The sequence below is a fragment of the Oncorhynchus kisutch genome, linkage group LG19, assembly GCF_002021735.2.
Source record: "Oncorhynchus kisutch isolate 150728-3 linkage group LG19, Okis_V2, whole genome shotgun sequence".
NCBI classification, from domain to species: Eukaryota; Metazoa; Chordata; class Actinopteri; order Salmoniformes; family Salmonidae; genus Oncorhynchus; species Oncorhynchus kisutch.
Genome location: NC_034192.2, coordinates 27542556 through 27569922, shown reverse-complemented (window position 1 = coordinate 27569922; position 27367 = coordinate 27542556). Strand labels below are relative to the sequence as shown.

General features: G+C 43.3%; 1 protein-coding gene across 1 annotated transcript in view; it reads right to left on the bottom strand.

Moving 5' to 3' along the window:
* The window catches only part of LOC109910097 (X-linked interleukin-1 receptor accessory protein-like 2), a 319792-nt gene that overhangs the window by 100330 nt on the left and 192095 nt on the right, over positions 1-27367 (bottom strand). Inside the window, exons 4-5 of the mRNA XM_031798117.1 lie at positions 26086-26272; positions 25703-25856 (exon numbers count right to left, since the gene is read on the bottom strand). Coding sequence (XP_031653977.1) covers positions 25703-25856; positions 26086-26272 — 341 coding nt within the window. The remainder of the gene's footprint in view (positions 1-25702; positions 25857-26085; positions 26273-27367) is intronic.

The window sequence follows — 27367 nt, the reverse complement described above, 5'->3', positions numbered from 1 at the left end:
ACATTTTTGCAAAATGTCATGAAATATCATATTTACATGAATTTAAATAATTATATGGTTAATCATTGTAATGTTGTAATCATTTCGATTTTTAAGATGAACCACATTGTAATGATTTTCAGATAAAATAAGATATTTTATATATATATATATATTTATTTATTATTTTTTTTTTTAAATTCTCACACAACCCTACATTCATGGAGATTGGGGATGCTTTGTAAGGATCCGGCAACTAGTGGCTAAAATGCCTTTGCCATCGTTACTATTGGCCAACGTACAATTACTGGATAATAAAGTGGACAAACTAGAAGCACGTATATCCTACTAACGGGACATTAATAACTGTAATATCTTATGTTTCACCGAGCCTTGGCTGAACGACGACATGAATAACTTACAGCTGATGGGTTACACACTGTATCGGCAGGATAGAACAGCAGCCTCTGGTAAGACAAGGGGTGTCAGTCTATGTATATTTGTAAACAACAGCTGGTGCACGATATCTAAGGAAGTGTCAAGGTTTTGATCTTCTGAGGTAGAGTATCTGATGATAAGCTGTAGACCACACTATCTACCAAGAGAGTTTGCATCTATATTCTTCATAGCTGTCTATTTACCACCCCAAACTGATGCTGGCACGAGGACTGCACTCACTGAGCTGTATACCTCCATAAGCAAACCCGAAAACGATCATCCAGAGGCGGCGCTCCTAGTAGCCGGGGACTTTAAAGCAGGGAAAATTAAATCTGTTTTACCTCATTTCTACCAACATGCTAAATGTGCAACCAGAGGGGAAAAAAACTCTACACCACCTTTACTACACACACATAGACGCGTACAAAGCTCTCCCTCGCCGTCCATTTGACAAAACTGACCATAACTAAAGCAGGATGCACCATTGACTCGGTCAATAAAAAAGTGGTCAGATTAAGCAGATGCTAAGCTACAGGACAGTTTTGCTAGCACAGACTGGAATATGTTCCTGGATTCTTGGCATTGAGGAGTACACCACATCAGTCACTGGCTTCATCAATAAGTGCATCGATGACGTCGTCCCCACGGTGACTGTACGTACCCCAACCAGAAGCCATGGATTACATGCAACACTGAGCTTTCAAGGAGCGGGACTCTAATCCGGAAGCTTATAAGAAATCCCGCTATGCCCTCCGACGAACCATCAAACAGGCAAAGCATCAATACAGGACTAAGATCGAATCATACTACACCGGCCGCTAGTCGGATGAGGCAGGGCTTGCAAACTACTACAGGCTACAAAGGGAAGCCCAGCCGCGAGCTGCCCAGTGACACAAGCCTACCAGACAAGCTAAATTATTTCTATGCTCGCTTTGAGGCAAGTAACACTGAAAGATGCATGAGAGCATCAGCTGTTCCGGAAGACTGTGTGATCACGCTCTCCGTAGCCGATGTAAGACCTTAAAACAGGACAACATTCACAAGGCCGCAGGACCAGACGGAGTACCAGGACGTGCACTCCGAGCATGCGCTGACCAACTGGCAAGTGTCTTTACTGCCATTTTCAACCTCTCCCTGCCTGAGTCTGTAATACCAACATATTTCAAGTAGACCACCATAGTCCCTGTGCCCAAGAACTCTAAGGTAACCTGCCTATATGACTCCTGACCCGTAGCACTCACGTCTGTAGCCATGAAGTGCTCTGAAAGGCTGGTCATGGCACACACCAACACTATTATCGCAGAAATCCTAGACACACTCCAATTTGCATACTGCCCCAATAAAACAACAGAAGACGCAATCTCTGTTGCACTCCATACTGCCCTTTCACACCTGGACAAAAGGAACACCTATGTGAGAATGCTATTCATTGACTACAGCTCAGCCTTCAACATCATAGTGCCCTCAAAGCTCATCACTAAGGACCCTGGGACTAAAACACCTCCCTCTGCAACTGGATCCTGAACTTTCTGACGGGCCACCCGCAGGTGGTAAGGGTAGGTAACATCTCATCTGCCAAGCTGATCCTCAACACAATGGCCCCTAAGGGGTGCGTGTTCAGTCCCCTCCTCTAAGTCCCTGTTCACTCATGACTGGATGGCCAGGCACGACTCCATCATTACGTTTGCAGATGACACAACAGTGGTAGGCCTGATCACGGACAACAACGAGACAGCCTAGGAGGTCGGAGACCTGGCCGTTTGGCGCCAGAACAACAACCTCTCCCGCAACGTGATCAAGACAAAGGAGATGATTGTGCACTACAGGAAAAGGAGGACAGAGCACACACCCTTTCTCATCGACTGTAGTGGAGCAGGTTGAGAGTTTCAAGTTCCTTGGTGTCCACATCATCAGCAAACTAACATGGTCCAAGCACACCAAGACAGTCATGAAGAGGGCACAACAAACCTATTCCCCCTCAGGAGACTGAAAAGATTTGCCATTGGTCCTCAGATCCTCAAAGGTTTCTATAGCTGCACCATCGACAGCACTGGTTGCATCACTGCCTGGTATGGTAACTGCTCGGCCTCAGACCGTAAGGCACTACAAAGGGTAGTGCATACGGTCCAGTACAGGGCCAAACTTCCTGCCACCCAGGTCCTCTATACCAGGTGGTGTCAGAGGAAGGCCCTAAAAATTGTGTTAGACACCCACCCTAGTCATAGACTGTTCTCTCTCTGCTACCGCACTGCAAGCGGTACCGAGTGCCAAGTCTAGGTCCAAGAGGCTTCTAAACAGCTTCTACCACTAAGCCATAAGACTCCTGAACATCTAATCAAATGGCTACCCAGACTATTTGCATTGCCCCCCGCCTCTTTTATGCTGCTGCTACTGTACTCTCTGTTTATTATCTATGCATAGTCACTTTAATAACTCTACCTATATGTACATATTACCTCAATTATCTCAACTAACCGGTGCACTAACCCCCGCACATTAACTCTGTACCGGTACCCCCTGTATATAGCCTCGCTATTGTTATTTTACTGCTGCTCTTTAATTATTTGTTACTTTTATTTAAAAATATTTTGTAGCAAATGGGGACAATAGACTGGGATATAGAGACATTGAATATGTCTGTAGAGCAAGTGCAGACCAACATCCCACCAAACATACACAGGACATTATGACAAAGCAAAAACAGGTCTGAAATATCAAATTTACATACAGTAATAGGGTTTTTCTTAATTTTTTACTATTTTCTACATTGTAGAATAATAGTGAAGACATCAAAACTATGAAATAACAGACATGGAATCATGTAGTATGCAAAAAAGTGTTAAACAAATCAAAAAACATTATATTTGAGATTCTTCAAAGTAGTCACCCTTTGCCTTGATTACAGCTTTGCATACTTTTGGCATTCTCTCATTCAGCTTCATGAGGAATGCTTTTCCAACAGTCTTGAAGGAGTTCCCACATATGCTGAGCACTTGTTAGCTGCTTTTCCTTCACTCTGCAGTCCAACTCATCCCAAACCATCTCAATTGGGTTTAGGTCGCATGATTGTGGAGGCCATGCCATCTTATTTTACATTTTTTAAATGTAACTTTTATTTAACCGTGCTTCTACACCTGCATTGCTTGCTGTTTGGGGTTTTAGGCTGGGTTTCTGTACAGCACTTTGAGATATCAGCTGATGTACGAAGGGCTATATAAATACATTTGATTTGATTTGATTTGATTTAACTAGGCAAGTCAGTTAAGAACAAATTCTTATTTACAATGACAGTCTACCAAAAGGCCTCCTGCGGGAATGGGGGCTCGGGTTAAAAAATAAAAATATAGGACAAAACACACATCACGACAATAGAGACACCACAACACTACATAAAGAGAGACCTAAGACAACAACATAGCATAGCAGCAACACATCAAAACCCAGCATGGTAGCAAAACAACATGACAACAACATGACAACAACATGGTAGCAACACAACATGGCAGCAACACAACATGGTAGCAGCACAAAACATGGTATAGAAACATTATTGGGCACAGACATCAGCACAAAGGGCAAGAAGGTAGAGACAACAATACATCACGCGAAGCAGCCACAACTGTCTGATGCAGCATTCCATCACTCTCCTTGGTCAAATAGCCCTTAGCCAGCCTGGAGGTGTGTTGGGTCATTGTCCTGTTGAAAAACAAATTATATTCCCACTAAGCGCCAACCAGAGGGGATGGCGTATCGCTGCAAAATGCTGTGGTAGGACTGCTGGGTAAGTGTGCCTTGAATTCTAAATAAATCACAGACAGTGTCACCAACAAAGCACCCCCACACAGTCACACCTACTCCTCCATGCTTCACGGTGGGAACCACACACGTGGAGATCATCCGTTCACCTACTATTCGTCTCACAAAGACTGTTGGAACCAAAAATCTCAAATTTGGACTAATCAGACCAAAGGACAGATTTCCACCGGTCTAATGTCCATTACGCGTGTTTCTTGGCCCAAGCAAGTCACTTCTTATTATTAATGTCCTTTAGTCGCGGTTTCTTTTCAGCTATTCAAACATGAAAGCCTGATTCACGCAGTCTCCTCTGAACAGTTGATGTTGAGATGTGTCTGTTACTTGAATGAAGAAATAGTAAAAATAAAGAAAAACCCTTGAATGAGTAGGAGTGACCAAACTTTTGACTGGTACTGTAAGTATTTCAGACAGTTTACTCGGTACTTTGTTGAAATCAAATTCTATTAGTCATATGTGCCGAACACAAAGCCGAATTCACCTTACAGTAAAATGCTTATTTACACAAGCCCCTAACCAACAATGCAGTTTAAAAAATACGAATAGGAGTAAGAAATAAAAGTAACAAGTAGTTGAAGAGCAGCAGTAGAATAACAATAGCGAGATTATATACAGTGGGTACCGGTACAGAGTCAATGTGCGGGGGCTTGGCACACCTGGCACACATGTATTTGGAGGTTTCTCCCATTCCTCTCTGCAGTTCCTCTAAAGTTCTGTCAAGTTGGATGGGGAGCGTCGCTGCACAGCTATTTTCAGGTCTCTCCAGAGATGTTAGATCGAGCTCTAGCTGGGCCATTCAAGGACATTCAGAGACTTGTCCCAAAGCCACTCCTGCATTGTCTTGGCTGTGTGCTTAGGGTCATTGCCCTGTTGGAAGGTGAACCTTCACCCCAGTCTGAGGTCCTGAGCAATCTGGAGCAGGTTTTCATCAAGGATCTCTCTGTACTTTGCTCCGTTCATCTTTCTTTTGATCCTGACTAGTCTCCCAGTCCCTGCTGCTGAAAAACATTGCCACAGCATGATGCTGCCACCACCATGCTTCACCATAGGGATGGTTCCAGGTTTCCTCCAGACACAACGCTTGGCATTCAGGCCAAAGAGTCCCTTCTCCCCTGATTGCTCAGATTGGCCAGGTGGCCAGCTTTAGGAAGAGTCTTGGTAGTTCCAAACTCCCATTTAAGAATGATGGAAGCCACTGTATTCTTGGGGACCTTCAATGCTGCAGAAATATTTTGGTACCCATCCCGAGATCTGTGCCCCGACACAATCCTGTCTCAGAGCTCTATGGACAATTCCTTTGACCTCATGGCTTGTTTTTACTTTGATATGCACTGTCAACTGTGGGACCTTATACAGATAGACTTGTTGCCTTTCCAAATCATGTCCAATCAATTAAATTTACCAGAGGTGGACTCCAATCAAGTTGTAGAAACATCTCAAGGATGATTAAAGGAAACAGGATGCACCTAAGCTCAATTTTGTGTCTCAAAACAAAGGGTTTGAACACTTATGTAAATCAGGTATGTTTTTATTTGAATTTTTGCTTGTTTTTGCGTTGTCATTAAGGGATATTGTGTGTAGATTTATGAGGATTTAAAAAATGTTTTAATCCATTTTGGAATACGTTAACAAAATGTGGAAAAGGGGAAGGGGTCTGAATACTTTCCGAATGCACTGTAAGATATTAATGTTCTAGGCACGCTTCATGAGAACGTTGCAAGAACATTCCGGTGTCCAGCTTTCTGAGGGTTAGGAGAATATTCCATCAACGTCACATCAAACATACACAGAGCATGATTGCCATGTTCTCAGAATGTAAGATACTGAAGTTCTAGACACTTTTCATGGGAATGTTGCAAGATGATTTCTGTGTATCAGTTGTCAGGGCATCACCCGTTGGTCCCAAATAAATCTTCTCCCGCTCTCCAAACATGAATTACACATCACGCATTGTTTCTGTTGCCAAGCCCATCAAGGCCTTGATTGCTGAACCACTGACCCATTCACAGCTCCTTTGTCTGTTGGAAAGTTTAGGGTTACTCTCACAGTGATTTTAACATAGTGTTTTCAACTTTTCAATGTACATATTTGACACACTTGGACATACATGATTACATTGTGTTCATTGTATCCCTTAGTCAACATGTTCTCATCTGGGATTTGATCTTACAACCTCTTGTCAGTTATGAGTGTTAGTTATGGGTTAATGTGATGGTTCTGTATTCATTTGATTAATATCAAGTTGTTTCAGATCTACAGAAGTGCCTAGAGAGGAGGGGTTAGGTTTTTTTTCTGGACAGGACCAAACTATACTGGGCCAATAAGCACATGCCCTAGAGATAGAAATTCCTTATTGGGACAGTGGTTAGGGTGTTCATCATTGGTGCTGTTGGCCTGGGTTTGAGACACACTAGGGGAGTCACCTTACTCTCGCATTCTTAGCAATATATGTTCATGTCATTATTTGGCAACTGTTACAACACACTACAACACATTAACCATGTTTCCATACACAGTTTTTACGGGAGTAAAGTCATACCGTATTTTTAAAATGATGGACACGAGATTTCAGTACAATTTTCCAAATGCCGACAGATAATTTGATCGTTCGACATGGTGGGATTTTTTTGTGTCTGTAAAATGTATTATGCGAGAAATGGCGGTGGAAACGCATTTATACGTACATTTTGTTTTTATAACTATCATGTCGAAGTAAACTTGGGGTCATGCGATGACATGGTGTGTAGTCCTCCGACTACAATTTTGCAGTTTATTAGGCTACAAACTAAATACTGTACTGTAAATTTACGATGAACTTCACAGGGTGGTGAAATTGCAAGGTATGCGCTTGGTGCTCCTTTCCAATAAATGTTGAGGATCTTGTTCTGGTGGCAGTATGATCTATGTTTGACTGCAGTTTGACAAATAAAAATTCATAATAATCTCATTCTTGTAGACTAACTTTCCCGCCTGGTCTACCCACACCATATCTGCGAGCTGCTAGTTAGAGCGCACGTGCCAAGACTAGGCACATTTATATATTTAACGCAACTGTTTTTGTGTCACACCTATCGGTAAAGTTGAAAATGCGATGGAAACATTGAACATAAAACAAATATTCGGTGAATGAAAACTAAAGCAAAAAAGTACATTTTGTGTGCATTACATCATCACACAGATATTTATTTGCAAGAAAATTCACAAATTTTCTTTATTCCGTTTTTAGAATATTTGCATGAAAATCTGTCTCCAATTGGATGGAAACCTAGCTATTGAGAAATGGGAATCGGTGGAATTCTAGATAGCTGAGCATATCAAAACTCTTTTTTAAATCTACACTACATATACTACGTAGAACAAACATGTTTCTGATATCAGCTTTCGTAATTGCATTTCTATCAGTAAAATTCCTAAAAGAGAAATCTATACACATAATAATAATAAACAAAGCTGAATAAATAAATAACATATAAACAATTGAAATGCAATTCAAAATGGCAAAACTGACATTAACTTCTTTGGGACTGGGGGGGCAGTATTGAGTAGCTTGGATGAATAAGGTGCCCAGAGTAAACTGCATGCTACTCAGGCCCAAAAGCTAGAATATACATATATATATATTTTTTAATTTATTTATTTAACCTTTATTTAACCAGGTAGGCTAGTTGAGAACAAGTTCTCATTTGCAACTGCGACCTGGCCAAGATAAAGCATAGCAGTGTGAGCAGACAACAAAGAGTTACACATGGAGTAAACAATTAACAAGTCAATAACACAGTAGAAAACAAAGGGGGAGTCTATATACAATGTGTGCAAAAGGCATGAGGAGGTAGGCAAATAATTACAATTTTGCAGATTAACACTGGAGTGATGAATGATCAGATGGTCATGTACAGGTGGAGATATTGGTGTGCAAAAGAGCAGAAAAGTAAATAAATAAAAACAGTATGGGGATGAGGTAGGTGAAAAAGGGTGGGCTATTTACCAATAGACTATGTACAGCTGCAGCGATCGGTTAGCTGCTCAGATAGCTGATGTTTGAAGTTGGTGAGGGAGATAAAAGTCTCCAACTTCAGCGATTTTTGCAATTCGTTCCAGTCACAGGCAGCAGAGTACTGGAACGAAAGGCGGCCAAATGAGGTGTTGGCTTTAGGGATGATCAGTGAGATACACCTGCTGGAGTGCGTGCTACGGATGGGTGTTGCCATCGTGACCAGTGAGCTGAGATAAGGCGGAGCTTTACCTAGCATGGACTTGTAGATGACCTGGAGCCAGTGGGTCTGGTGACGAATATGTAGCGAGGGCCAGCCGACTAGAGCATACAAGTCGCAGTGGTGGGTGGTATAAGGTGCTTTAGTGACAAAACGGATGGCACTGTGATAAACTGCATCCAGTTTGCTGAGTAGAGTGTTGGAAGCCATTTTGTAGATGACATCGCCGAAGTCGAGGATCGGTAGGATAGTCAGTTTTACTAGGGTAAGCTTGGCGGCGTGAGTGAAGGAGGCTTTGTTGCGGAATAGAAAGCCGACTCTTGATTTGATTTTCGATTGGAGATGTTTGATATGAGTCTGGAAGGAGAGTTTGCAGTCTAGCCAGACACCTAGGTACTTATAGACGTCCACATATTCTAGGTCGGAACCATCCAGGGTGGTGATGCTAGTCGGGCATGCGGGTGCAGGCAGCGACCGGTTGAAAAGCATGCATTTGGTTTTACTAGCGTTTAAGAGCAGTTGGAGGCCACGGAAGGAGTGTTGTATGGCATTGAAGCTTGTTTGGAGGTTAGATAGCACAGTGTCCAAAGACGGGCCGAAAGTATATAGAATGGTGTCGTCTGCGTAGAGGTGGATCAGGGAATCGCCCGCAGCAAGAGCAACATCATTGATATACACAGAGAAAAGAGTCGGCCCGAGAATTTAACCCTGTGGCACCCCCATAGAGACTGCCAGAGGACCAGACAGCATGCCCTCCGATTTGACGCACTGAACTCTGTCTGGAAAGTAATTGGTGAACCAGGCAAGGCAGTCATCCGAAAAACCGAGGCTCCTGAGTCTGCCGATAAGAATATGGTGATTGACAGAGTCGAAAGCCTTGGCAAGGTCGATGAAGACGGCTGCACAGTACTGTCTTTTATCGATGGCGGTTATGATATCGTTGAGTACCTTGAGTGTGGCTGAGGTGCACCCATGACCGGCTCGGAAACCAGATTGCACAGCGGAGAAGGTACGGTGGGATTCGAGATGGTCAGTGACCTGTTTGTTGACTTGGCTTTCGAAGACCTTAGATAGGCAGGGCAGGATGGATATAGGTCTGTAACAGTTTGGGTCCAGGGTGTCTCCCCCTTTGAAGAGGGGGATGACTGCGGCAGCTTTCCAATCCTTGGGGATCTCAGACGATATGAAAGAGAGGTTGAACAGGCTGGTAATAGGGGTTGCGACAATGGTGGCAGATAGTTTCAGAAATAGAGGGTCCAGATTGTCAAGCCCAGCTGATTTGTACGGGTCCAGGTTTTGCAGCTCTTTCAGAACATCTGCTATCTGGATTTGGTTAAAGGAGAACCTGGAGAGGCTTGGTGAGGAGCTTGCGGGGGGGGGGGGGGCGGAGCTGTTGGCCGAGGTTGAAGTAGCCAGGCGGAAGGCATGGCCAGCCGTTGAGAAATGCTTATTGAAGTTTTCGAGGTTCTAGTTATAATTAGTCGATTTGAATAGAAAACACTCTGAAGTTTCTAAAACTGTTTGAATGATGTATGTGAGTATAACAGAACTCATATCCAACCAGGAAGTGGGAAATCTGAGGTTTGTAGGTTTTCAAGTCTTTGCCTATCCAATATACAGTGTAAATGGGGTCATATTGCACTTCCTAAGGCTTCCACTAGATGTCAACAGTATTTAGAACCTCGTTTCAGGCTTCTACAATGAAGGGGGAGTTGTTTGACTAAGGGGTCTGGCAGAATGCCATGAGCTAAATCATTTGAATTACTGTAATAAACACACAAATAAAAAGGAGGTATTTGGACATAAAGATGAACTTTATCGAACAAAACACACATTTATTGTCTAACATGGAGTCCTGGGAGTGCCATCCGGTGAAGATCATCAAAGGTTAGTGATTAATTTTAACGCTATTTATGTCTTTTGTGACACCTCTCCTTCTTTGGAAAATGGCTGTATGTTTTTCTGTGGCTAGGCGCTGACCTAACATAATCTCAAGGTGTGCTTTCACCGTAAAGCATTTTTGTAATCAGACACTGTGGCTGGATTAACGAGAACTTTATCTTTAAAATGGTGTATAATACTTGTATGTTTGAGGAATTTTAATTACGAGATTTCTGTTGTTTAGAATTTTTTGCCCTGCAATTTCACTGGCTAGCGTCCCATATATCCCAGAGAAGTTAACATACAGTTTATTGCTAAGAATGTGAGAGTAGGGTGACTCCCCTAGGGGGTCTCGAACCAAGGCCATCAGCATCAATGATGAACGCCATAACCACTGTCCCAATAAAATACATCTCAAGAGTATGTGCTTATTGGGCCAGTATAGTTAAGTCTTGTCCAGAATAAACCCTAACCCCTCCTCCCTAGACACTTGTGTAGATATGAAACAACTTCATAGGTGTAAGCAAGAGGGTGAATGTACTTTGAATTAAATCTCAGCTCTATTAACAGTACACTCAAGAAAATATTTTATTGATCAAAGTAATTCAGGCATATCATTAAAACAAGGTAATATGCCCCACCAACATCAGACAACTATACAAAAGGCCCTTACATTTCTGAAATAAGTTTAAAAAATCTACGATGAGAGATAAATCAGATTAATTGATACCTGACACGGAAATGGTGGTGTAGCAGGAAGAACGGCGTACTGTGAATCAAGAGGTTTTGAGTTCAAATTTCAGGTGAGGACATGTTGAATAATAATTTTGGTCTAAATGAACATGCACAACGTAATCATGTGTGTCAAATATGTAAGTTGAAAACATTGTGTCTTAAAAGTACTGTGTGTGAGTATCTCTAACCTTGCCAGCAGACAAAGAGCTATGAATGGATCAGTGGTTTGCCAATCAGGGCCTTGATTGGCTCGGCAACAGTAACACAACATGATGTAGGACACAAAGATGTTCTTGCAATCTTCCCATGAAACGTGTCTAGAATATTAATATCTTATATTATGAGAACATGGCAACCATGTTCTGTGAATGTTTGGTGGGACGATGATAGAATATTCTCCTAACCCACAGAACATGGTAATTACGTTTCTGGGTAATTTCTATTTGACATTAAGGGAATGTTCTCTTGGAAAAATGAATTCTACATCACAGGAACATTCCTATGAAAATGTTAGTTAATAATGATGTAATGAGACTCCTAAGGGAACGTTCTCTAAAGTTGTGGGAACTTTTGTTGTTAGCTGGGAAGACACTCCTCTTTGGCCTAGGGCTCCCCACATGATTTCTAACTTAGACTGCCCATTGCCTGATGTGGCACCACCACCAATCCACCCCTCTGACTGCCCCCCTGTAACACTATTACCTTGGTAATCCCTGGATCAGGGCTGAAAGTGAAAGAAAACAAAACAAGTCCCTTTATGATGAGAGTCCTTTTAGTTCAGAATTAGCAGATGATTGCAGCTTTAATAATCCACTTATTTATAAAGTCCTCAGTGCAGTGATTAAGCCTGGGCTCAAATGTACTTTCCCATTAGTGGAGCGAGGCAGGGGCTAGGGCTGGGGCTGGAGCTGGGGAGGGACGCAGGGGCTGGGTATGGAGCTGGGGAGGGACGCTGGGGCTGAGGCTGGAGTTGGAGCTGGGGAGGGAAGCTGAGGCTGGGTATGGAGCTGGAGCAAGGGCCAGAGCTGGAGCAGGAGGCTACTGCTGGGGCTGGGTATGGAGCTGGGGCAAGGGCCAGAGCTGGGTCAGGAGGCTACTGCTGGGGCTGGTGATGGGGCTGGGGAGTTAGGCTGGGGTTTATCGGTGTCCTCCTGCTAGGAGTGAGGACTGAATGCAGTCTCAGCAGTGCAGGGAGGCCTACCTCCATATGGCCCTGCTGGAGCTTCGCACCCACAGCAAGCAGGGCCAGAGCCCTAGCAGGGGGATACATGGAGGATTCTGTGCCTTCCTGACGGTCATGCTACAGCACATACAGTAGGAGGGGGAGGTTCATGTAACAGTGATGGGAATCCTCCTTTCATGGGAGATTCTGTGGTTTGTTCCCCTCCCTCTCCTCTGGCAGAAACACACAGTGACCAATGGTGAGGATCAAAGAGGAATGAGATACACAAGACACCTCTGAGGGGGTGGAGGGTTCATTAAATCCTCCTCATGTCCCTCTCCCACCACCACAGAGTGGGTTCCAGTGACAGTGCCTTCGTTATCCCGTGGCCTCACCTCTGCACCCCCAGCTCAGGGCCAGCAACGTCCTACATGCAGCGAATGGTAATGTGGGAATCTGTCGATAAGCTCATAGTCACAGTCGGCCAGAGTGAGGGGCCAGCCCAGAGACTGGTGCCCTATTGAAGAACCCCAAGTAGGCAAAGTGACACAAAACTAATGAAGAGATTGAGACTGTGGAGAAACTTCTCCAAGCCACCACGAAGATAAAGAGGCAATCAATATGCACACACTATTATCTTATTGAGCTTAAATTGATGCAAATCTAAGATTGAATCAGGAAAGCAGACGCTTCCACACAAGACATTATTTGTGGGCTACTGAATAATACAGGACGACCACAGTCACTAAACCCACACAGAGACACAGGAAAGGTTTAATATATTGATAGCCCAGGACAACAAGATAATTAATTGAATAAGCACTTTTCTCATCCACAATTATGTGGAACCTGATGACAGGGTGAAATACCATGTGCATATCTTCCCAGAAGACTGAGCATTGCTCTTATCATTATCTCAAGCTAGTCCAACTGAATAATTACCCAATGCCATCAGCCATATGAAATCCTAGTAGCCTGCAGTGATCCCTTGCTGAATATTTCAGATTGATCCGGGTGTGTATTGATGGGTTTGGTGGGGGTAAATATCTCTACTTCAGGGTCTCACCAGCTGTGAGACGAGCACTTCACACTAATTCATTATTAAAAAGGAAGAGATGACAAATGAAAATGGGAATTAAAGTTTAAACAAAAACTGTAGAGATGGGATGTTAGCTCTCTGAGCAAACCTGCCTTCTCCTCACAATGGCTGAAAAAAAACTACAACGAACTACAGAAGTGTACCGGATACGCTAAAACGGCTAGCTTACCCAGCATTATAGCCTACACTAACAGCTGATAAGGAAACGATGACAATGAAATGATGAGAATGGTCATGACACAACTTAGCCCACATTCGAGAGATGGAGAGACAGAGAGCTGTTATTTCAACCAAAGTTTCTACACTAGTTGATATAAGAATAAATTAAATCAGATTGTTGGTCATCTGCTGGGCCAGCATTATTCATATATTTTCATAAGCGGTCAGTTTAGGGTGACAATGGTTTAAAGGGATAGTTCACCCAAATTACAAAATTATATTTTGATGTCCTTACTTTTTAAAAATGTTTATTTGTCATTTTTACCCCCTTTTTTGTGATGTCCAATTGGTAGTTACGATCTTGTCTCATCGCTGCAACTCCCCAACGGTCTTGGGAGAGGCAAAGGTCAAGAGTCATGCGTCCTCCAAAACATGGCCGGCCACACCGTCCCACTGGCAACCTGTCACGTTCGGACCTTAGTTATTTTATTATGTCTTTGTTTTAGCATTGGTCAGGGCGTGAGTTGGGTGGGTTGTCTATGTTAGTTTTTCTAGGATTTGCTATTTCTGTGTTTGGCCTGGTATGGTTCTCAATCAGAGGCAGCTGTCAATCGTTGTCCCTGATTGAGAACCATATTTAGGGAGCCTGTTTTCTATTGTGTTTGGTGGGTGATTATTTTCTGTTTTGTGGTATTCACTAGACAGGGCTGTTTCGTTTGTTCGTTCTTCCTAGTTGTTATTTTGTTTAGTGTTCAGTTTTGATTATATTAAAAATCACTTACCACGCTGCACCTTGGTCCTCACCTTATTCCACCGACGACGGCCATTACACAAGCAAGGAAATCGCCCCGGGCTAAAACCTCCCCTAACCCGGATGACGCTAATATCGAATATTGAATGGAATTTGTGCCACAAATGCTAAAATGTTAGCATGTGGAAACAGTGCCAGGGAAACTAAACCAAACCAAAGCATGGATTGCTGTCATACCTTGTCCATAGACTGCTTAAAGGGTATTGAAACCAACGTGTAATTTTGTTTTTGGTTGAACTATCCCTTTAAGAACATAAGCTGAAAGTATTGACGGAGCTCTGATTATAATAAAGGTTACTTCAGGATTTCTTGAAAAAAACATTGCTAAGGCCAACTGGGAACATTTCTGTTTCTCTATTTCTTCCTGAGCAATATTTTCTTTCTGAGCAAACTAGCCAGACCCAACACTATTATTCAGTAGTATCCAAATGTACTGGATTTCTTGTTCATATGAATACATTTGTTGTTACATAATTCAACGTACATCCCATAGAATAGACCTACCACAGATATTTATGAGTGGTACAGGACGGCAATAACCCAGTCACAGGCATTAAGGAAGAAGCATATTAACTTGTTGATTTCCAGTATAATGTCGTGTGTGGAGGACTGGTGGGGGAGTGAGAATGTGCTGACTCATGGGCGATCCCGCCTGCCCTGCTACACTCCTCCGCCTGCCCGGCCTGGCTTGTGGGGAGAAGGTTGCATGCCCCCCTGATAAATCACACTGTCATTGCACATCAGTGTATATCAATCTGTGCTCCAAAGCTCCCCCATTTAGAGAATTGCTGAAGTGTTACTGCAGTGACATTGGGGATGACACTGCAGCATAATGGGACTATTTTCCCCTCATTCTCTCACTCCTCTCTGTACCCCACCAATACCATGCCCAAATCCAACACAATGCCACAGAAGAAAAGTTAATCTGCTGTTTCTCTCCGGCAGCCAGAACAGGAAATACTGAGACATTGTCTCCTGAGCCCTCTGGGATGGGACCTACCTTGTTATTGCCAACATATGCTCCCAGGATATTCTTTGTGTGCATGGGGGGTAAATCCCTGCATTACCAGAACATTCTGTTAACTTTAAATGTTGTCGCCTTCTTCACTATTTGTGGGAAATATGGAGTTACTGTATGATGGCTAATGTGCAGGCTGTTCATTATGCATTATACTGTACATTCTGAGTGTTTGATTCAGTGAGTTGAGTGATAAGCTGCCCCGCAAGTCATTGGGAAAATCAAAGATGGCGTCTTGCCTCTACACAAGAAATGATCTCGAAAAACGCTGTGATCTTCCAGTGGAACCGGACCAAACTGAAATGGTGACCCCCTTGGCTTGGGTATAGAAACTCCGTCTGTTTGGGCACTCAGCTATGCTGTCGGTAATGAGCGATCAGGCAGGCCATTGAAGGAGTGTAATGGGACGTACAGATGGATGTAAATGTCCACGTTACAGCTAGTAAGTCTCTTAGAGCAGCACCACAGAACATTACTCTAACGGCAGCAGGCTCTGCACTAGCCTTCCATCACTGTGACAAATGAGCACAACACAGTGGCTGGATACCTTCCTACTCCCGACAGCCAACAAGATCCTCTCTAGGATTTTAGAGTGTACCGCTATAGCCCTGTTTTGCTATGGACTGGCTTTAAATGGACATTTAGATGAAATATGGTCTTTATTGTTATTGTTACATGCTTCAAAGCAAGTGGAAGTTAACTGCAGATAATAACGTAGCTATATTAGATCCATAGAGTAGTACAACACTTACGACTTAACTGTGATAGAGCATGTATTTTTTCTATTCAATGCAGCATCTCTTGGCAATAGTAACAGAGCAGCTATGATTTTGGGGTTATTGTGCTCTGCAGAGAAAGATAACATTGTCTTCTTCTCTCAGAATGTGGAGGAGAAGTAAGGGGGTGTGGAATCAAGCTGTCAGAGCGAGCTGTCTGTCTGTCTGTACAGCAGGCAGGGAGGCAGGCAGGGAGACATGGGGCTGTGGTCTGTTACACTATGAGGCTCTAGGATTGGAAGAGAAAAGAGAGTCAGTCCTCATGGTGCCCGATTGAGGAAAAAGTGGTTATAATCAAGCGTGGCAGTCAAAGGTAATAACAAGATCAGTGAATTGTGAAAATCAATAGGGAATTAATCAATATAAGTAAATACCACAGTTTCAAGCAGATTTTTTTATTTTTTTAAATACAGGACCGTTCTGATTCATATGCAACACCAAAGGCTCTATTCATGTACAAAAAATGCAATTTCACAAACATGTTGAAAATGTCCAATAGCAAACCCCCAAATATCTTTTGTCACCCAATATACAGCAAAACATTGATCATGTTCCGGGTAGCCTCAGAAAATAATATCGACGTATACGCTGATTCGGGGAGCGAGTTTATAAGGAAGTGTATAGGAGATGTTGTACCTATTGTGACTAGTAAAACCTACCCTAACCAGAAACCGCGGATAGATGGCGGCATTCACGTGAAACTGAAAGCGCAAAGCACCGCATTTACCTTGGAAAGGTGAGTTACAAACAGCGCAGTTATTCCCTTCGCAAGGCAATCAAACAAGTGAAATGTCAGTATAGAGACAAAGTGGAGTCGCAATTCAACGGCTCAGAAACGAGACATACTGTATGTGATCTACAGACAATCACGGACTACAAAAGGAAAACCAGCCACGTCACGGACGCCGATGTCTTGCTTCCAGACAAACTAAACACTTCTTTGCCCGCTTTGAGGATAATACAGTGCCGCTGACGCGGCCTGCTACCAAGGACTGTGGGTTCTCCTTCTCCGTGGCTGACGTGAGTAAGACATTTAAACGCATTAACCCTCGCAAGGCTGCCGGCCCAGACGGCACCCCTAGCCGCATGCGCAGACCAGCTGGCTGGTGTATTTATGGACATATTCAATCTCTCCCTATCCCAGTCTTCTGTCCCCACATGCTCCAAGACGGCCACCAGTATTCCTGTTACCAAGTATGCAAAGGTAACTGAACTAAATGACTATCGCCCCGTAGAACTCACTTCTGTCATCACGAAGTGCTTTGAGAGACTAGTCAATGATCACATCTCCTCCACCTTACCTGTCACCCTAGACCCACTTCAATTTGCTTACTGCCCCGATAGGTCCACAGACTATGCAATCGCCATCACACTGCACACTGCCCTATCCCATCTGGACAAGAGGAATACCCATGTAAGAATGCTGTTCATTGACTATAGCTCAGCATTCAACACCATAGTATCCTCCAAGCTCATCATTAAGCTTGAGGCCCTGGGTCTCAACCCCGCCCTGTGCAATTGGGTCCTAGACTTCCTGACAGGCCGCCTCCAGATGGTGAAGGTAGGAAACAACATCTCCACTTCGCTGAACCTCAACACTGGGGCCCCACAAGGGTGCGTGCTCAGCCCCCTCCTGTACTCCCTGTTCACCCATGACAGCATGGTCATGCAAGACTCCAACTCAATCATCACAACAGTAGTAGGCTTGATTAACAACAACGACGAAACAGCGTACAGGGAGGAGGTGAGGGCACTCGAAGTGTGGTGTCGGAAAAACAACCTCTCACTCAATGTCAACAAAACAAAGGAGATGATCGTGGACTTCAGGAAACAGCAGAGGGAGCACCCCCTATCCACATCGACGGGACAGTAGTTGAGAAGGTGGAAAGTTTTAAGTTCCTCTGCGTTTACATCACAGACAAACTGAAAATGGTCCACCCACACAGACAGTGTGGAGGCGGAAGAAATTTGGCTTGTCACCTTAAACCCTCACAAACTTTTACAGATGCACAATTGAGAGCATCCTGTCTGGCTGTATCACCGCCTGCTACGACAACTGCACCGTCCACAACCGCAACGCATCACCAGGGGGAAAACTACCTGCCCTCCAGGACACCTACAGCACCCAATATCACAGGAAGGCCAAAAATATCATTAAGGACAACAACCACCCGAGCCACTGCCTGTTCACCCCGCTACCATCCAGAAGGTGAGGTCAGTACAGGTGCATCAAAGCTGGGACCGAGAGACTGAAAAACAGCTTCTATCTCAAGGCCATCAGACTGTTAAACAGCCATCACTAACACAGCAAGGCTGCTGCCTACATACAGACTTGAAATCATTGGCCACTTTAACAAATGGATCACTAGTCACTTTAATAATGCCACTTTAATGATGTTTACATACCGTATCTTGCATTACTCATCTCATACTGTATGTATAAACTGTATTTTAAACCATCTATTGCATCTTGCTTATGCCGCTCTGTAATTTCTCATCCATATATTTATATTTATATATTCTTATTACATTCCTTTACTTAGATGTGTGTCTATTAGGTAGTTGTTGTGGAATTGTTAGATTACATGTTAGATATTGCTGCACAGTCGGAACTAGAAGCACAAGCATTTCGCTACACTTGCAATAACATCTGCTAACCATGTGTATGTGACCAATAAAATTGGATTTGATTTGAAAACCAGACAGAATTAGAAAGGAAACTATCTTTTCAATTATACAAATCTAACACAGGTCCTGCCAGACCCCGCTTGTCAAAAACAAAAGATGATAAAGTTCATGGAAGTGAAGCTGCCATAATGATATTCAGGGCATCAAGCTCATCCAAAGTTCCTAAATTATAACGAGAGCAGCACTGAGGATGACAGAGCTCTAATTCACTACCTTGTCATGCTAAATAATATAGACGTAAAATCAATACCAATATGCTGTTTAAAAGCTTGAAGTCAACCTCCAGGTCGCTGGCAACACCAGACACACAATACTGCGAGGCTACAATTAGGCTGTATCGATTAACCAATTATCCCTCAGTGGACCACTATGGATGGTAATGATCTATTAATACTAATTTCATTATTCAACTATTCGTCAACAATATTAAAGAGTCCCCCTTTTTAATAATGCTGTATTCATTAGAATTGTCACCAGATCTGGAGTGACTGGGCCTTTCTTTCTGCTTATCGTGACACACTGTGAATCCTAATGAAAAGAAAAAGAAACAAGGAAAGAGAAAGAGAAGAAGAAAGAGACGCAGGAGGGGTCCAAGGCCGATGCTGCACTGTGTCAAACCATAGACTCCCTCAGTGACTCAGTTTATTCAGTGTTAAAAAACAATGTGATGGCCTCTGGATTTAAACACGGTAGGAGTTTACTAATTCTACTTTGGATAGGGTGCACTCTCAGATTGCAACACCACATTCGCGTTACACACTCTTATCTATTATCTCTTCCGATTTGCATATTTGCAGTGAGACATCAAAGTTCGTGTAATACAGCTCTTATGACTGAATTGATGTGTGTAGACAGATTTGCATATCTGCTCTGTTTCCTCTCTCCTAAGATGATCTTTTGAGAGTAAAAGTGGAAAGAAGAAAAAAAAAAACTATTCTCAGGAGGAAATGTCTCTAGGTGACATAATGCAATTAGCTTGACCAGTGACTGAGAGTGTTTCCTGTCGATGGACAAATGAGCCTATTCATGCTTCTAATTTTCCAACTCACTGAGCGAATCAAATTGAAGAGTCCCCACTGTGCTGCTTCCATCGGTAATCACTGGGTATCAACTCACCTTCAAATAATACATCTCTCCTGACCCGGATAGAGGTCTCTGATAACTTTCTATACCAGGTTTATTAGAGCTGTTAACACAGACAATGAGCGCTCACTTCAACTTCCTTTGTCACCTCACCTGACACCTATTCATACGAGACATCCATTAGAGCAGGCGTTTAAGAGGTGCCTCCAGAGTAAAAGTCCTCCAATGGTACTGTTCAGAATGTTAATGGGTAAACTTGAGATAATATAAGGTATTGGGATTCAACTAAAGTAAGTAGGCCTATAGTGTTAATGCTACTCAATATGGCTCTGTGTAAAAGCCCAAGTCTAATTTAGTCAAATCTCATGTTTGCAACAGTTTCTGAATTTCACGCAACTCTTTCAGTCAAATCTGCTAAAGGTGTAATATAAAATGCACTCACAAATGCAGTTGCTTAGGGACAAGGATTAGGGACATGCCCTCAGTACAGTGGTATGTCCCTCCCCAGTGTGTGTGTGTGTGTGTGTGTGTGTGTGTGTGTGCGCGTGCGCGAGAAAGGAGAGAAAAGGTAACCCCCTCTGGCAAGAGTGAGCGACAGGCAATCGATTCCTCTCGACGCCAGCCCTGTCACGCCTCATCTGGGGAAGACGCCCGGCCGTCGTGTGTGTCCTGACAAGGTGTGGACTTATTTAACATGAAACCCAAGTATTCCAGAGCTTTTGACTCCGCTGAAACAAATGTGTTTATAGTCCGGTGGCGTCGCTTGGCATATGAAGACAAACAGGACACGCTGGTGTCTAGGGACAGGCCATACATCCTGCTCTTTCCCTTTAGCTTATTATCAAACACCCTTCTCCTCTCCTCTCTCCTCCCCTGTCCTCCTCTCCACGACTGCAGTCTCGCCCTCCTCTCGTCTCCTCAGCAGGAACAACGCGTAGCTGCACTACTTTAGGACCCGCGACCACACGCATTTAGATATGGGACCACTTCAATCTGCTTTAGCAGTAGGCTTAACTCCTAATTGAATGTATCTGCTTCACTTGCTTGCAATGTGATCTATCCAAGGTTTGACCGCAGTGTTTTGGGTTGTATGTGTCCGGTTATTCAATCTTAATGCATTTTCAGTGTCGAAACAAGTCAAATCCATTTTGGGTATCATTTGATATGCATATGCTGGTTTACAGATATGTGACACAGGTCAGATTCCCTGAGTAAAGGAGGGAGGATAATCACAGGTAATGTGCTGTACTACAGACATACTTCACAAGCATTTAAATGTTTCAACGTTTACAGCCATTTATAGTATATAAATATAGCAATCACAAATATTTCAAAACTGCAATATACTTTAAATACAGTTCATTGGAAGTATTTAAAATGGTTTAGTGCATATATTTTATAAACGGCATATATGCCCTACATCTTTTCGGCTATTTTCAGTGGTATCTGTATAGGTACCATTGACAATAATTTCCCTTACCACAGAAATATACATTTAGTTTAGAATCATGCACGTCTTATTTTTGTTCTGTAAGCTTCTTAATATTTGATGGACTAACCTTTCCTTGAGGACATTCAAGCACCATTTGTAAAAAAAAAAAAAAAAAAAAAACATACTCTCTCTGACGCACATTTTCTGTTGCCAGAAAACCACTTAATATTACTTTTTTGGGGGGAGGCAAGTCTATCTGCTGGATTGAACTGCTCCTTACTCTTAACATGTTTCGTAAATTAATGGGCTCATATTTCCCCCAAAAAGACCCAAAGGATACTTTTTCTTGTTCTCCATTTCACTTCTCCTAAGAAAAGAAAAAAAAGTAGTCACGCTGATCTTGGGAAAGAGCAGGACAAAGCCCATGTGAACACAGACAATTTCATGATGAATTATGAGGTAATAAAAGAAATAGGTCATGGGGTTTCCACATGGGTAAAAAGGTAGCCAGGAGGCTCGAGTCTAAAGGCAGAACTCGCAGGCCTAGCTGAGAAGGAGGGAGACAGGAAGAGAGGATTCAGGATTCATGCACGGCCCATCATCTCTCCCATTGTTGACTTAACCGGCTGCGGAAGGTGTTACCATATTTGAATGAGTCTTGTAGAGACGCATGACCGTGGTAACTCACCTCTCGCAGTAACCGTTAAATTTAGCCTGAACGCAATGTCCTTTCATAAGAGGAATTTTACTTTGAAATGCATTTTGAAATATTTATGACCAGGGTGCTGACTATGGAGAGGGAGAAGAGGCTTTTCTTGGTCATTCTGGTTTTTGGGCACAAATCTGAGCCTTTGCCAAGGTTTAGCCTCCCCTACACTCTGCGTGACTTCAGTACTGTATTGCTACTATACTGCAGGCCATTCAGTAGCAGATTGTCCCTACAGGCTCCTTCCAAGGCCTTATCGTTGGCTCTGTTGTTGCCTCTTACCATGTCACATGAGAATAGTGAAATACATTTTATTCATTTAGCAGACGCTCTTATCCAGCAATAAGGGTTAAGTGCATTGCTCAAAGGCACATTGACAAATCTTTCACTTAGTCAGCTCGGGATTCAAACCAGCGACCTTTCGGTTACTGGCCCAATGCTCCTAACTGCTAAGCTACCTGCCGCTCGTTGAATACTGAAATAAACAAAGGTGTCATACAATGCTACAGTAATACAGTAATACAAGGCATACGGACCCAAACATGGTAGCTTAAAACAGTTCCTGACCAGCAACCCCATTAATATTCCTCCTCGAAGAAAGTAGGCTAGCCCCCTGCCCCCTGGAAGCCTGAGTGTCCTGATTGACCTCTCTGTGTGCTTAAAGCTAACTAACCCAGGCCTTGTCTAACCCTGGCTTGGCTCACCACCCAACCAGCAGCACACTAACATGGCATCTGATCCTACGGGTCAGCGCCCCAGGCAGGCTGTAAACCATGTGGAATCCAGCTCCAACATTACACCACCCACTGGAACTAGCACGCCTAGCGCTTAGCTTAGCAGAAGGCATGTGAGTAAGTGAACAAACAATGGCTCAGTTAACCGACAAGACAAGCATATTCTTCACATATCAGTGAAGCAGATGTCTTTCATTTTAGCAGATAATATTAGCCTGCCGCTACTGCCTCTGTTCTTGCTTTGTAATGCTAGCTCATTGAATACTGTTGTTTAGTGAAGCGTAGTACTGTGTCTGTTTTGGTCTCTGAGTTGCATGTAAAATAATGTGTGTGTGTGTCTGTCTGTCTCTCTTTCTGAGTGTGTGTGTGTGTGTGTGTGTGTGTGTGTGTGTGTGTGTGTGTGTGTGTGTGTGTGTGTGTGTGTGTGTGTGTGTGTGTGTGTGTGTATGTGTGTGTGTGTGTGTCTGTTGAGAGTTAGAATAGTACAATACACAAGGTGCAATTTCGAAAATTGCATCAGTAGTTTTCATCTTGTTATGCCACTCACAGACAGTCACTCAATTAGCCCATGTCAGCAAAAGAAAAATAGATTGGTCAATTTGTCTAGTTAATCTAGCCAGCTATCTAAACTTGTAGTAATCATGGCTGAATTACCGACCGGGCACGCACGGAACGTGCACAGGGGCCCTGACCTCAAGGGGGCCCCCATTGATTTTGTTAGTCACTCTCGTTCAGATATAAACCTCATGAATGATATGGCAAACTGTTGATTTATGCCTAAATAGACATACCCAAAACCCAATTGTTTTTCATGAGATGGCAATAAACAATAACTGGTAATGCAGCATAGTTTCAGAAAGGTCTGGATCTCACATTTCTGGTAAAAAAAATAGTTATACATTGCTGAGGTATACTCACTGTTGAGGACACAAGCTCAAGTCATAATACAAATATTATGAAAATGTAAAAAATCATCCGATTTTTTTTCCTATTCAACAAAAGTGGGTCAATATAGTTTTAATTATAAATGACTTACTTTCAGATTTAAACTTTCTTAAATAAATATGATCATAACTTAGTGACGGTACAATATTGGCACCATTTCATATAAATAACAGAGACTTTTCTGCCCAACGTTCTCTGAGCTGCCCTGAGACACCATTAAAATGTGTGCAGACTCGTTACAACTTCAGCTTTAAAGACAAAGTGATCTCGTCCGTCGGTGACCAAAAGAAGGTGGTGCTGTTCAGATTCTATGAAATGATTTTATATGTTTCCCTGATGAGAGGAAACATTACAGCGAGATAAAACTACTATCGTTGCATCCACAAGACTCTCCTGTTCCATATGCGCTTCTGCAAGCACAGCTGTGAGTTTCACAGGCACAGGAAATCTCACAGCTGCGGATTGCAATAGCATACAGTATATGAATCAGGACAAGTAGCGCTTTTAGGGAGTGTTGTGCAATTGGTGTTGTGCCGTTCACGGTCAGAACCTGGCCAGAATCGCTCCAAGTCCCCTATAAAAGGGACTTAAACATGGGAAAATGTGTAGAAAAGCAGCAATTTAGGTATACAACTGCAACAACAACAAGAAGGTCCAATAAAGAACATGTGTTTGTTTACCTTTTGTTAATAAAATACTTTATCTGCTTAGAGAGCCCTCTGTATATATTCAATTATAGTTTTTAATCCCAGTGCTGAGTTAATCGTTGTTAGTTGCTTTTCCTTCAGTCTGTAGTCCAACTCATCCCAATTGGGTTTAGGTCGCATGATTGTGGAGGCCAGGTCATCAGATCAAATGTTTATTTTTTGAACCTTTATTTAACTAGGCAAGGCAGTTAAGAACAAATTCTTATTTACAATGATGGCCATCCAGGGAACAGCCTTGTTCAGGGGCAGAACGACAGATTTCTACCTTGTCAGCTCAGGGATTTGATCCAGCAACCTTTCGGTTACAGGCCCAAAGCTCTAACCACTGCCGCTAATTGTGTAGCTAATAGGCTATGTGTTTGTAGATCGACTGAGGTGAATGAAGTTACAGCAATCAATGTGATAATGTCTGGAATCATTTTTTCTTGTTTTTGCTGTTCTTCAAATAGCATTTCAGAGGTTTTTACGGCCCTGTGTGTATGTGTGTTGCAGTTTGCATGGTGATAGAACTGTCTTTTACTCTGTATTGTCTGGTTAAGGCTCCTATCTGTTTCAGTTTCATTGCTGTATGTATGTGGTGGACTCGTAACTGGGTGTAGTTTCCGTGTGTTTCTGTTCTGTTTGTAGTGTAGCTACAGTCAGAGTCAGTGCTGCCTGCCTAGTGCAGTCTTGGGGCTCCAGCAGATTGGCTCTGCTCTGTTTCAGAGGGGGGCTAAGCAGGCAGGCAGGCAGGCAGGGTGAATGAGCTGGGGGGTTGATTTCACACTGCAGTTGGCAGCTGCTCTTCCTGCAGTCAGGACCCAGCACACACCCCAAGGGTCAGACTCACTGGCCTGGAATCCCAGCCTGCCTGCTTGCCTGCCTGCTGCATGACAGAGGCAGCAGAGGAGGAACAAGCCCAAAATGTGAATAAATAAATCCATCTCACGTCACAGTGGTTGCCAGTGTTTACACTGAAGTCTGATGCATCACAGACACACAGTGACGCTCCACTATGCTCCTGTGATAAATGGTGTGTCTCCGCAGTGCATCCGGTTTACAGCCGGGCGCACAGTGTTTTATCTTTGAGAGGAATGGGCATGAGAATATTAAGTGTAAGAGTGCAAAAGTGCATCCTGCGGTTGGACGTTGATTTAAATTTTTTACGTTCTCACGTTTCACGGCAGCTGATTTCAGATCACGTCAGCTGTCAAACTCGTTTTAGCATTGTGCACATATAATACAAACATTCACACAACAATATAAAACAAAATCATACTATACATGTAATCAGACATATACAGTACATACAGTATATGCACACCCACATGATATGAGGGGCTCACCTGTGACTTTGAGCTCTGTGGTCCTTCTCACTACCCGGCTGCCATACTTGAGCTCACAGGTGTAGTTCCCCCCGTCGTCCTCCTGCACCTCAGGGAACCAGATGTTGGTGGTGTTCACCATGATGGAGCTCCGCCATGTCTTCTTCTCACACTCCTAGACAGACAGGACACCACGTCAACACCACACACACCATGTTATATCATGTCACTTTCAACTCTTTTTAGTTTAGTTTAATAAGATACCCATTAGTCCACCAGAGGTAACCTTCATGGGTTCATAAACAAAGACTAGCACTGCATCCCAAATGGTATCCTATTCCCTATACAGTGCACTAATTTCAACCAGAGCCCTATGGGAATTTTCTGAGAATAAGGGTTGTTACCTTATACCAGGTCATCTGGGGCTGCTTGTAAGGGGCGAGGTAATCCTCGATGTCGGGGCAGTTGATTATCTTGCTTTTAGTGATCTCGGCTTTCTCCAGGTGGCGTATTTTACTGTTGAAGCACAGGCCCTCGTCGTTCTCCTCCACCGCCAAGGACATGGACACCTTCATGCAGTAGGTGGAGTTTCTGCAGGCAGGGAGCATAACACAGGAGGCTTTATGTTTCCCCAAGTTCACCTCTAGCCAACAGTCATCACACACACAAAAGCACACATCGATTTCTCCAGGGGGTTTCATCTGTAAACCAGCAGAGATCTTAAACACTGCCATTCATTCCATCAATGCTTCCCTGCCTACCTGTGATGATGTGAAGTGGGGGCTCTTTTTACTTTTTTAGTTTCCAGTTAACCACATCAAGAACAATGGGCAAGTTGAACATGGAGGTTACCTGAATGAAATATTTCAAAATGCTTCAATTAGTAAAGAGATGTGGCTCCCCCTGAAGTGGCAAGAGCACATGCTGTATGGAGAATGAATTAGCATATTATTTCAATAGGCACCAGCCAGAAGTACAAGTCTCCTTCAGGGAGGCATGTGTCAGGGCAAGTGACACCCAGTTCCGCACGCAGCTACTGCCATGGCTACTACACAAGGCTACAGTACGTAGAGAGTGACTGCTGCATCCTCCTCCAATTGAAAATGCATGAGGGATTTCAGGCATAGGATTGCCCTGCAGTGGCATTGTGTGTCAGCCTCTCAAACGCTAAGGCTCTCTGAACCTCCACTAGTGAATACAGTCTGTTTGATGCAAAGATTTAACATTTTGGCATGAACCATTTAGTTGGTTTTAGACTGGGACATCAGACGGATTTTTGTGTGTGTGTGTGTGTGTGTGTGTGTGTGTGTGAGTGAGTTTGTAGATTGTCTGACATATCCGCTGTTTTGTGTGTGTAGAATTCCTGGCTGCGGTCCCAGGCAATAGAGATAGAGAGTACAGCTGTCCTGGGCTACTTTATTTACTCGAGGAGAAAATGAACTATGACTAAAATACTGTTCACAAGGGCGCTCACTGTGTCTGGTGACAACAGTCTCATATCGTGACAAATAATGGACAAACAGAGGACAGATGTGTCACTTAAGTCACTTAGGACAAAATGAGGAGGCTATTTTCACTGGTCTGTTACTGACAATTAGCTGGAAGTTAATCACACTGCATAACTATTGTGCAAGCCTGATCCGGCTGCTTCCACTGCATTAATAATTAATCACTCTCCTCCTGCAA